This window comes from Stegastes partitus, unplaced genomic scaffold (genome assembly GCF_000690725.1).
Source record: "Stegastes partitus isolate 25-593 unplaced genomic scaffold, Stegastes_partitus-1.0.2 Scaffold371, whole genome shotgun sequence".
In the NCBI taxonomy this organism is placed as follows: Eukaryota; Metazoa; Chordata; class Actinopteri; family Pomacentridae; genus Stegastes; species Stegastes partitus.
Window position 1 is genome coordinate 98,404 of NW_007578102.1, and position 12,538 is coordinate 110,941.

The window sequence follows — 12,538 nt, forward strand, 5'->3', positions numbered from 1 at the left end:
GTTGTGGCGGGCGAGCGGGGGGGACTTGTCATCACTCCTCGGCTGTGCTACAGTGTGGAGCTGTGCAGAACTGCCACTCTGAGCCAAAAATACATCTGGCAAGAAGGGACAAGGGGAGGGAGAAGAAAAGATGGAGACATGAGGAAGGGAAAGAGAGAACGAATGAGAAAGAGGATTGCGGAGGGATGCAGAGATGGAGTGGAGAGTGTAGTGTAGCGTAGTGTACTGTACTGTGCTCTCCTTTCCCCTCTTCTCGGCATCATCCAGAGCATGAACATTTCTTTAATCACAGCAGAGAAAGCAGAGCGGAGCCGAGCGGAGGACGCGTGTCACACCGCTCCGTCTGCTCACATCACGGCTCCAACTCTCCACGTATCACCGTCTCTCCCCTATCCCTCCCCCTGTCTCCAGCTCAGCTTACCTTATCCATCTCCTCCTTTTTTTCCTCCCTCACCTTTGTACTTTCTGCCCGGCTCTTCACCTCGCCCTGTCTCGATCATTCTCTTAGCGTGTCTGTGTCACTGTGTCATTTGCTTCTTTCCGTTCAGCGCTCCTCCTTCCCTCCCTCCCCCACTTTTCTTCTTTTCTTGCTCTGGATGGATAGAAAGTTTTTGTTTACTACAGGGAATGCTGTTCCTGCCTTATTGACCAACCAACAGGAAGGAATCTCAGCCAGAGATGAGCCTAGGATTCTTGTTTTTCTGACTGCCAGCCATGTCAGCCTGTCAGGCGTGTGTGTGTCTGTGTGTGTCTCACACATGGCTTGTTGTCATCGTAGACAGGGGGTTGTTGTGACATGTCACCCAGCTTTGTCACACTTGAGGACAAAACCGTCTCATTAGGTTCACACGTGCCAAATATGGATTCCATGTCTGGTTTCAACAGTTTTGTTTTAATTGGTGGTTAAAGTACAGTGAATTGCACATGATGTAAATCTGGTATTCATGATAAGGTTGTTTTGATATAAAGAGTGTAATAAGTCTGCAAGAAACTGGGGGACGTGACCAGAGACCCTTATACTCTGACAAGTGCCACTGCCATGTCTACTGTGTTTTTTCTTTCCTTTTTCAATGACATGTCTTTTTTTCTTTTTTCTTTTTCCTCCAACAGCAATTGAACCACCCCAATGTGATAAAGTACCATGCTTCTTTTATTGAGGACAATGAGCTGAACATAGTACTGGAGCTAGCAGATGCTGGGGACCTCTCTCGTATGATCAAGGTAAGGAACTCGCCACAACAGCTGAACTCGTAGCTCAAATACTCGCCCAGACAGCAGAAAGAGCAGCTGAGTTGTGGTCATGCAATACTCTGAACACTCAGCCTCGGAGCCTTTAAGGGAACAGGCTCAAAGTGAAAATAAATAGTTTGTTGGTTTGTCAGATAAACCAAACACTTTGCAGTTTTATCAGGAAAGAAATTCTGGTACCAACATTTATTTGTAGTTTACCGGTTGTCATTGTCTTTTGTTATTTGGTTTATTTCGTTTTAAGTCCCAGACAGCAATCAGAGTATTTAGATGTCACCAAACGTGTACCCTGTTGAATGAATAATGGTTTATCCAACTGGAATCACTTCCATAAAACATCTTAGAGACGTGTAACTAGTTTTAATAAAAGCTTAGACCTTGAGGGATGTTATCTGACGGCAATCCTGGCCAGTCCAGCGTCATATCATACATTCGGCATCAGCAGGAATGCTTTCATGGAAGCAACAAAGTGCTGACGAGGCCTTTCATAACTTGAGGAATGACGGCTGGAGGTCTGTGGTTTGTGGCCGCTACAGAACTTTGACTACCTTGACGCTGAGTCAATCTGAATCATCCATTCCATACTGAAACCAATACTCGACTAATGGAAGGCTTCCTGCAGCCTCCTTTCATCCCAGCAGCATGTGTTGACATCTGTGAGCCCTGGAAAGGACATTGTTAAGAATCAAGCAATGATTATTTGTCATAAAGCTCCAGCATGTGTTAGCAAACATTTAACATTATCTGGATTTAATCTTTCGCTGTCCTCATATCTTTTACAAGTCAGGTGGGGTAAGGTATTTGCAATAAAGGCTGTCATTTATGGCAAGATTTTTCTCACAGATTGGGGGCACTTTAGGTTTCTATTATGTTTTTCTCATGTACATTGCTGTTGTTTCTTCAATGGCAACAGGTCATTTGAACATCTCTGTAAGTCCTTCAGTGGTTCTAACCAGTAAAGTCAGTATTGAGTATAAATGAAACTAAATTTATAATAGCATTAGGTACATAATGTGTCGCTTTTAGCCACAAGTTGATCATGTATTAAACCTCATTCTGTTAGTGTCTAAGCCTCCACACTGGCTGTTGTCGGAGGCTTTATGTTTTAGGGTGTTCGTCCTTCCATTGCATCCTCATTATTTTTGACATCTCAGTGAAGTTCACATGGACTCAGCAATAAACTAATTAGGTTTTGGTGGTCAAAAGTCAAGGAATTTGTGACCTTACATCCATCCCATTCTTGTGAACAAGATACATCAAGGACACATTGAGGATATTTCATGATATCTGGCACCAACATCCACTCGGATGCAGGGAGGAACTGATTAGAAGGTAGTGTTCAAAGATCAAGGTCACTGTGACCTCACAAAATATACTTTTGGCCATAATTCAAGAATTCCTGCACTAGTTAGAACAACGTTTCATACAAATGTCTAATTATAACAAAAATGATGAGGTAATGGCTTTCTATATTTTAAATGTTAAAGGTCAAGGCCACTTTGACCTCATGTCCATCTCATTCTTGTGAACACAGTACATCAGGAACACCTGGGAGAACTTTCATTGCATCTGCTGCAAATGTCCAGTTGGACTCCAAGATGAACTTAGTAGATTTTGGTGGTTCAAGGTCAAGGCCAAAGTGACTTTAAAATAACAGTACTGAATTCTTTCAGAGTCTTCTTTACTAATATTGTATAAGTCTAGACAGACGTGGATGTAAACTGTAATTTGACTGGTCGGCGGAGGCATGCAGCTGCAAAGCAGTAATTCTAGTTTAAAGCAGGAATTTTGTTGGAGCAGAAGACAGAACAGGGTTGTTCAAAAGTGTTAGCGATTATATCCCAGGCTCAGCCTGTTTTCCGTCTTTGAGTTAGACCAAACCCCCAGTTATTATAAAAACCTGCCAGTATAGCAAATTAGTGGTGTGCATGTAAAAAGCCTGGTCTTCTCCCATGCATAAATGATGCTGCAGCGTTGTATCAGCACAGCTCGACAAGCTGTTTGCAGTCATACTCAGCAGCTCCACATCCGCACAGTTCAACACAGCAAATTAGGAGAGGCGAGGATTAGTGGTACAAGAGAGTGAACATGGCAGGCTCAGCGCACACACACACACACACACACACACACACACACACACACACACACACAGAGACACTGATATTCAGCGCACACACACACACCCTCACACACTTAATACATACATATGGTGTACTGTGTAAGCAAAGAATGTGGAGACACAACCATGGAACCACACACTCACGCAAATGTTCAGAGAAACACTTTACAAAGACGTAACATGGCAGCCTGAAGAGGTAAGATAACATACCACTGAGCGTCACTACTATCTTAGCTAAGCTAGCGAGGATGCTGGGAGCATTCAGGCTGTGTCATATCCTTATGGCTGCTGACAACACCCACTCACATATACACGCCTCTTCTCTGCACCATTTGTCTTCTGCATTGTTCTAAATGATTTGTTTTTCCCCATGTATCAGTGGCAGTCCAGAGGTGCTCCCTGGGCCGTAATGTGAAGTAAACACATTCGTACAGTGTGCCATATGTAAAGCAGAACCCCCCTGATGCATGAATTTAACATTTTTTATTCTTTTTGATTTCTTGTCCTCCTTGCCGCTCTCTCCTCCGTTCTCTCTCTCTCTCTCCCTCACTTCTCTATTACTGTCTCTCTGACCATCTCAGAATTCAAATGAAATCAAATGGTCCTTGATTTGCATGCACTTACAGAATATTGCATGTGCAGTGTTTGCTGTTAAAGGCATGGAGAAGAGGGTGGTGGTGGTGTTGGTGGGTGTCTATGTGCTCCCCCATTGACATCAAACAGTCCTCTGATATGGAAATGGGAGGGCAAGCGAAGAATGGCTTCTCACTGAGGCTTTGTTTGGATGTAGGCCAAGGTCTATCCCTCCCTCTCTCCAGCTATCTCTATCCCTCTCTTTCTCTCACACCTTCCTTCATTTTCTGTATTTCATACACTCACCTACCTCATATCTTCGACTGCCATCCATTGTTTCCCTATTTGCTCTTTTATGTCTTTTTGTCCACATTGTTTAGAGAACCTACAGAACCTACAGTAATTCTAACGGTCCTGTTCTTTGTCATCCGTGGCCCCTGACCTCACCTCCATCCTAGAGCTATAGCAGAAAAAAAGTTATTTCTTACTACACGAGAAAATGAAGTTTTTCTGTCCTAAATCCCAATTTGTTGAAGCTAGTGCTGTATTTGTGTTGTTGAGACTGTCAGAGGTCCTGATTGAGCTTGATATCCATGTTTAAGGTTGTAATTTGTAGTGTTGCTTTGCCAATATCTGTGCCAAGCGCATGCCTGTGACCACTGTTCTCTCAGTGCTAATGTAGTTTTCCTGTTTGGGTTGTATTAGAGCTGGCACACACTGATGACGCTGACCCTGAAAATATGTTGACATTTTTAATTTCATGCATGTTTTTTTTTTTTTAACTTAAGTTGATTATAACAAATGTTTTTCTGTGTAAGTGTAGCGTCATGACGTCAGTCTTTTTTGGCTCCAGTCATTAACTTGCTGCTGCGCTCGCACCAAGTCTTAGACAATCGTGGCGAAAAGTCAAGCTCTGATCAGTGTAAAAGTTTCCAGGGCTTTGAAAGTACGGGACTTCTTTACATTATCACAGAACAAGGTGGTTTGTACACTGTTTGGGTTGCAGACAACAGCAGCGTTACCTCAACGTACCCGAAGAGAAAACGCACAGAGACACTTCTACATCTGTTTGCTTTCCTCCTACTCTCTGTGCTCAAACATGCCGTATTTTAATGTCGCCAAATTCCAAAATGAAGCTGTTCTCATTTACAGTTTTTATGTCAGACAACAGAACAAGTAGTGCCTGAAACGCCGCTCAATATTACTACATCATCAACCAGCCGTCACCTCCAAGCTGCAGCTCTGCAACGCTGAAGTATTAGTTTTATAACCTTGATGCCGTCTCTCAAACTCACCATAACTTAAAAACTACAGCCGTGTTTTTATGAAATTCAAGGCCAGCAATTACAGAATAGGAAGAGGAGGAGATGCTTTAACTGGTCTGTGCTGGTGAAAGTGTCCACCATGTTTATGTGACATGAAGACCGAATGATTTGACTTCAAGGGGTTTCATACAAACTTTCATTTAGTTACTGACTTAAATATTAAACCTTTGTCTTAATTTATTTTTATCATGCTGAAGTTGCCAGTTTAACCCGACAGTTTTGCACTTCAGTATGTAAACATTCTTTATCATTTTGTACAATATGATACACAGCTTGTCAAAGTTCATTTGGCCTTTTTGGAGGAAAATTAATCATTTAAATGAATTGATTTGTCAGTAAAAAACAAAGAAAGATTGGCATATGTTATCATCATTTAGTGGAGTTTGTTGCACCAGCAGTTCACGCAGGTCGTTGTAAACCAGGCAGAGTTATACATATAAACAGTCCTAACATGTAGTGTATCTCAGAAATACCCTCATTACAACATAAATGACTGTCATGGGTGTTCCTTTACTTGAGCCAGGCTGCAGCAGTTGTTGATTTCATAGCTCTGATTTATACGGCTGCTGATGCTTTGGGAATGTTAACTTACGGTAATGTTGTACCTAAAGTTGTTCCAGGTAAGAGTCTCGGCTAAATGCTTAAATTGTAATTGTCATGTGCAGGGCTATTATCCGAGCTGGCTTAAGTCCAGGCTTTTCTTTCCTGAAAATGGAACCACAAGGACACTCCATAAAACCTGATGGTAGCCATGCTTCTTAGTCTACGCCGCTGCTGTTCGAGGAGGAGTTCCCATCATCAGTTGTTGATTTTAGTCGCTGTGGATCAATAAGTCTCGGTTGAAGCTTTGTCATCGCCGTGGCGTTTCTGGAGAGGGAGCGCGGTCTTGATTATTGAGAACAACTCACTCAGCCCTCCACAATAGATATATAAGTACACTTTAAAAAACGACACAAACCGCCACTGAAAGCTGTACCTAAGAAAAGTGCTGCGAGCCAGATGGGAGAGTTTTGGACGGTGCCACAAATTTCTTCTCTCTGTTCCTGAGAATGCATGTGCTTTCCATTGTAGGCCGTAGAGAAAATGAGACGGTGCTTGGTTAGGCAAGGGACAGACCTAAGAGAGAGGTCTGGATTGCATTAGTAGTGGAGTCACTGAGAATTGGGAAGCATACTGTACAAACACACACATGCACGTATACATGCACACGTTTCTACCGTCTTAAAACTGTGTTCAGCGCCACATAAGACTTTTTTCCCCATTTATAGTAAAATGTTTTATTTGTGCCTTCTTTCAGTTGTATGCTGCTGTTACTTCGATTCTCTGATTGTGTGTGTGTATGTGTGTGTGTGTGTGTGTATGTGTGTGTGTGCATGCTTTTACTTTGCAGCACTTTAAGAAGCAGAGGAGGCTTATCCCAGAGAGAACAGTGTGGAAGTACTTCGTCCAGCTCTGCAGTGCGCTTGAACATATGCACTCCCGGAGAGTCATGCACAGAGGTAGCGTTGCTGTACACACACACACACCTACACACACACACACACACACACACACACATATATACCACGAAGATCTTTAGGAGTTTTTTTAATCCATTCTAAGTGTATGTAATCTATTAAACCTCTTGTATTTGGACCATTTTGCAGTAACACCAGTTAAACGGTGCCACTATGAATGTTTTAGAGTACTAATAGAATAATGTGTGCCCCAGAGAAGCTTCACAGAAAACCAGTTGCTGAGTGTATTATCACGCAACAGGAGCAAATGTTTATTTATTTATTTTTATTAAACTGAATAGTTGCTCTCTGTGATAGATTATCTGCCTCAGTAGCATCTGCAGGTTAATTTTAGCAGCATGCTAAATTGAACTAAACCCAGTGGATGGCTGCAAAGTTGTAATTTAATCTTAAGAAGATGCAATATACGAAAAAATATCTTCCCATGATTTAGATTATGCACATTTTGTAATTTACAAAATAAAATACTATTCTTTTGGTAAAGTTTAAGTCATAAAAAGAAGAAGAAAAAAAAACGCATGCATGAAGCCAGTGAATTTTCTTTAGTGTGAATGGCCGTGTTTCATATGACAGGAGGCTTAAGCGTAGGTGTTAAACAATACATAGACCAGAGAACACAGTGTTTATGGGCCCACATGCTTTCAATAGGGCCCAGTCAAATCAAGTCCTGGATTCATGTGCGCAGACCGCTGCACACACGGAGACACACACTCAGCTACAGGTGATGTACTTCCGTTTGGACTGACTTTGATTAGGGCACAGGGACACTAATGAACCCTGAGCCTGAGCTTTAACGACCACTTAGCAGAGACCGCCTATTCAAAAGCCACTTACAATTATACGGGAGCAGTAAATTTCAAAGGCTGATGCGGGTCACATTAACATTACTTCAGAAAACTGCTCGCTAACGCCCACATTAACTGAAATTATATTTTCAATAATACACTTATTGCCTGCAGTCCAGTTATGTTTAATGAATAGAGACTAAAAGCAAAGATGTCTTAAATTGATATGGGTAATAATTGTGATTTAAATAATTTTAAGTCAGTCGCTGTTCCTCTCCTGTCTTCTTTGCTTCTCTGCCAGATATCAAGCCAGCCAATGTATTCATCACAGCTACCGGTGTAGTGAAACTCGGAGACTTGGGACTGGGGCGATTCTTCAGCTCCAAAACAACCGCTGCTCACTCACTAGGTAACTTACAGTCACTCACTAACAGTCAGTATGTGCATATACACACACACACACACAGCAACCCCCAGTAATCTCACAGTGTTGGATGTGTTTCATTAGCCATGGTGAGCCCAAAGCCATGTGTCATGTAGTCATTCTGGCCGGCCAGCGCTGTGCCCAGCCCCTTCACAGGCCACTTAGCCGCTTCCTGTTGCCTTGACCTTCAACCCCGACACAGATGAGGACTGAGGCCTTCGACACACAGCTCCGATTGTGACTTTGTGCTATAAAACATGCCGGCCAGCTTTACAATCAGGGTGATTGTTCGCGTTGATGGGTGTGTTTGTCACTTGTAGGAAATAAAATCGTATAACACTGTTTTTGTTCAAAGGAGTGAGAATTGTCGCTCTGAACTGCTGCAGTAATTAAAGCTTGTCCACTTGACACAAACGTGTGCTGAACCTGAGCCTGTATGGACGGACAAACAGAATGACACCACATGTTTGAATGCGTTCTTTAATGTGTAGGGCGTTTAATCACTATGAGTTCTGTACTGTAAATCTCTAGGAGTCAAGGCCGTAACTGTAAGAAGAGGTGACATTACAGGGGGTTGCTGTAGCTCGCCTCTCTTTACAGGCGTACACACCCTCATATACTCACATCGACTTCGTTTAAAGTGTGTCCTACTGTTTAAAACAAGCCTTCCTCTTAAGAATTTTGTAACGGCTTTCTTCCTCACAGTTTCTCCGCTCCTGCATCTTCCCATATTTTATTGTAAAGTCAGGAATCAGTCAGAGCACGTTGGGTGTGTTGTAAAGAACTGAAAGTTTGGGACGACCGGATTGACGAGTGGTAGGAGATCAGATAACCAAGTCCCTGGTTCGGCTCCGTCCCTTTCCTTTCTGTCTCTATTGTACAGTTGAAATAAAGGCAAAATTCTAAAACAGTAATCTTTAAAAAAAAAAAAAAAAGAAAACTGCTATCCACCATCCCCTTTCAAATTTCAGCCGCTTCATAGATCGGAAATGTGGAAAAGCGAATTCTATAGACAAACGTAAGCAATGCCATTCACACTGTCACACTTCCCTATGTCAGACTGTTTATTACGACAAACACTGTGCTATTCTCAGCCCCTGTAGAGCAGCAGCACAGCTTTTTGAGAAAGTGTGAATCACGTGATGGACTCAACAGAAGCCCTACCAGCTAAGCATCCTGCAGTGCCAGCAGAGCGGGGTGAAGACGTCTGTGATTGCTCATTAAACACTGAGTCCACAGCACCCTCTTTAGGCTGACAGAGGACAGGCAGCCCCACAAGCAGATGGGGGTCAACCTGAATGCTCTCATCATTATTTCAATGAGTCAAGGCTTCGGATTAAATACACAAACAAGTTTTATTTCTTACAGTGCGGAGTGAATGTGAGTCATATACAGTGGTGTGAAATGATAATCCTTGTTTTTCAATTAGTTCCTTTCACAGTACAGCAAACTAAAAACCAAAAACAACTTTAAAACAACAGCAGTTCTCCTAAGTGCAGGTCGGACGTTCTGGCCGTCTTGTAGAACTCACCACGTCTCGTGTGTGGACCGTCTCCCCTGAATGTGAATAAGCGTGTGAAGTATGCATGTAAGTTGTCTGTAACTTTCCAAACCGTATGCAGATATCTGTGCATCATCTTGTACCGTCGAAGCAGATGATCTCTGTAGGTTAGCGTGACCTTTCGACACGGGGGACTTGGAGTGCGCCATGCTTTTACCCTCTCTGGCCGTCTCTCCCGTTGACATTTCCTACTGTGTGCGTTTCAAATAGCAGATCTACTCTGTCTTTCTCTGTCGCACACCCCCTCCTCTCTCTCTTCTCTCCTGCTGCTGTTTCTGTATCTTTCTTATCCTCACTTCTCCTTCCCTCTGTCCCTCCCTATGGTGTTGACTTAGACGGAGAAAGGTGAAGGTGTGGGTGAAGCAGAGAGATGAGGAAGGTGTGAGACAACTAGAATTACAGAACAGAACACGGCAAACAGCGAGAAAGTGAAGTGAGGAAGAGAAGAGAAAGAAACGGGTGACAAATAGAGGAAGGATCTGAACTCCTGACACCTGCATTAAGGGGGTCTGGTGGTTGTGGGGGGGCAGTTTGCTGGCATGGATTTGCTCAATTTGGACCGTTAGAGGGAAGCAAATCAGTTTTTTGAGTTCATCCTGTGATGAAACCTTCCTGTCCTGATGTGAGAGGTCTCTTTCAGGATAATAATTCCCCCATCGAAAGGGCACAAGGGTTCACTGCACGGTTTATGTACGAAAAGGGTGTGACTCATTTACCGCGGCCTTTCCAGCCGAACCCCTATGTGAGATTTTAGACCGACATGTGCTCCCTACCACCACCATCAAATGAGGGAGTATCTTGAATGGCGCTTGTCCCTCCAGTAGACTTCCAGAGACTTGGAGAATCAATGCCAAGGTGCACTGACGCTGCTCTGGCTGCACGTGGTGGCCCAACACCTCACCAAAATGTTGGTGTTTCCTTTAATTTGTCACCTGTCTGTATGTCACAAAAAGAAAGACACCTAAGAAACAAAAGAATGGTTGACAATAAAACTCAAACAGAAAGGTAGACTGCAGCAAGTGCAAGAGAAGAGTGTGACAGACTGACAGAAATAAAAGAGGAGAAAAGAGAAAGCAGAGAAAGGAAAAAAAAAAAAAGTTCCAGGTAGCAGAGTAAGAGGAGAGAATATGACAATGTGACAGAAAAAAATGGAGGTGAAAGAGGAAAGTAAGAGTGAGAGAGAAGGATAGAAAGGCTGTGAGAAAGCTATGTGTGTGTGTTTCTGTGTGTGTGTGTCTGTGTGTGTGTGTGTGTGTCTGTGTGTGTCTGTGTGTGTGTGTGTGTAGTCTCGTGGATATGTAATGAGCACAGCCACCCAGCTGAACACCAGAGCAGGGTGCTGGAGCTGAGATGGAGGTCCAAGCACACAGCCTGTCAGCTCCCAAGCTTTCAACTCAGCTGCTCAGCAGTCTGCAGACCCACATACATACACACGGATGTGTATCCATGACTTTAGAGGACATTGCATTGACTTACAGCAATTTCCTGGATACCTACACTAAGGACCCCACAGCATGAGTAATGCCTGGACCACACACTTAACACACAGAGCCGAGCTTTTATGGCAATATTTGTGAGGATTCATTGACTGAATGCGTTCCCTCACTTCAAACCCTAACTATCACAGCTAAGTGCAAAACTCTCACCTAAACCTAATTTGAGCCTTAATCCTCCAACCAAGTCCTAACTCCCAGCCAAAATGTTCTCACTTCAATGCTCTTAAATGCAAACTGGTCCTCATAAAGATAGCTGTCCAAGTAACACAGATAGATACACCCTCACAGACAAGCATGCAGAAGACACACAAGTTGAGCGTTTCAGTGCTGAGGATGGATACGAGGGTTTGGCTTAAAGAGAGGAAAAGAACAACAGCAGAAAAAAAAGCGGATAGCAACAGGAAAGCTGATGCAATCATAAGAGAAACGAGCAACTTACTACTTATTACTGCCAATTGGCAGTAGCAAGTAATATAATATACCTGCAATTAACACCTGTAATGAGAAAGGTGTTAACGATGAGTACAGGGGGAAAGGGAGGAAAAGGAAAAAAGAGAGGAGGAAGGCATTGAAGCAGAAAGAATTTTGGTAGGTTGACGTTGGAAATAATTATGACTTAATGTGTATATACGGAATTGGTTATCTTATAAAGGCGAGTGAGTCATGAGCAGAGCGGGTGTTTGGGGAGCCGAACCAGGGGCGAGAACTCAGCAGGATATATAGATGGTTAAAAAACATGCTAGAGCTGTGGAGGAAATACAGTGAATGTGTCACGACTGCGAGTTCAGTCCAGCCTGCCTGTGCTGCTGTGCTGGAACTGTATGTCTTGTTTGTTTTAAACACGATGGAGCAGAGGTTTTCAAACTCCTACTCTGGGTCTGCATGAGAAATTCACTTGGCCTCATCAAGATTTGAGCAGAATCTTGCTTGCTGTGCAAAATGTAGAAATATAAACTGTGATGGAGGGAAGATTAGAGAAGGCTGAGACCATTAACAGTAACTCCCTCTGAAGTGTTTTGCGGCGTTTACATGGTGATGTAGAAGCTTTAGGTTTAAAGTGTTAATAAGGAAATAGCAGCGTGTCTTTGCAATCAAATCAATAAATGTATTTAAAATGACACAAGGTTCGGTTCACAGCACGTTCAGCAGGGGTTTAGAAGTGTGGAGTTCTTTATAGTGGATGGCATCTCACCTCCTATACAACAACGCTTATCCTGTTACGCAGAGAATACAGTGTTGTCGTTGCTATTCACAATAATGGAAATCAATCCCAACATGACTTTCAATTTATTTGCATGAATAAGTAATGTGCCCTTAATTCAGCATGCTGAAGGAGCCGGAGCCTCGTGCCGCTGCCTTTATTATGCAACTATTAGCATAAGAGAGGCTGATTCTTTTTAATCAACTAATAATGAATGTTAGGGGAGCCTGTACAGACCGCACCATGAGACCTCACAGCACACACACACACACACACACACACACACACA

The 12,538-nt window shown here is 43.0% G+C and overlaps 1 protein-coding gene across 1 annotated transcript in view; it reads left to right on the plus strand.

Moving 5' to 3' along the window:
• nek7 (NIMA-related kinase 7) overlaps nt 1-12,538 on the plus strand; it is a 66,829-nt gene that overhangs the window by 37,040 nt on the left and 17,251 nt on the right. Inside the window, exons 5-7 of the mRNA XM_008284756.1 lie at nt 1,111-1,221; nt 6,656-6,764; nt 7,869-7,976. Coding sequence (XP_008282978.1) covers nt 1,111-1,221; nt 6,656-6,764; nt 7,869-7,976 — 328 coding nt within the window. The remainder of the gene's footprint in view (nt 1-1,110; nt 1,222-6,655; nt 6,765-7,868; nt 7,977-12,538) is intronic.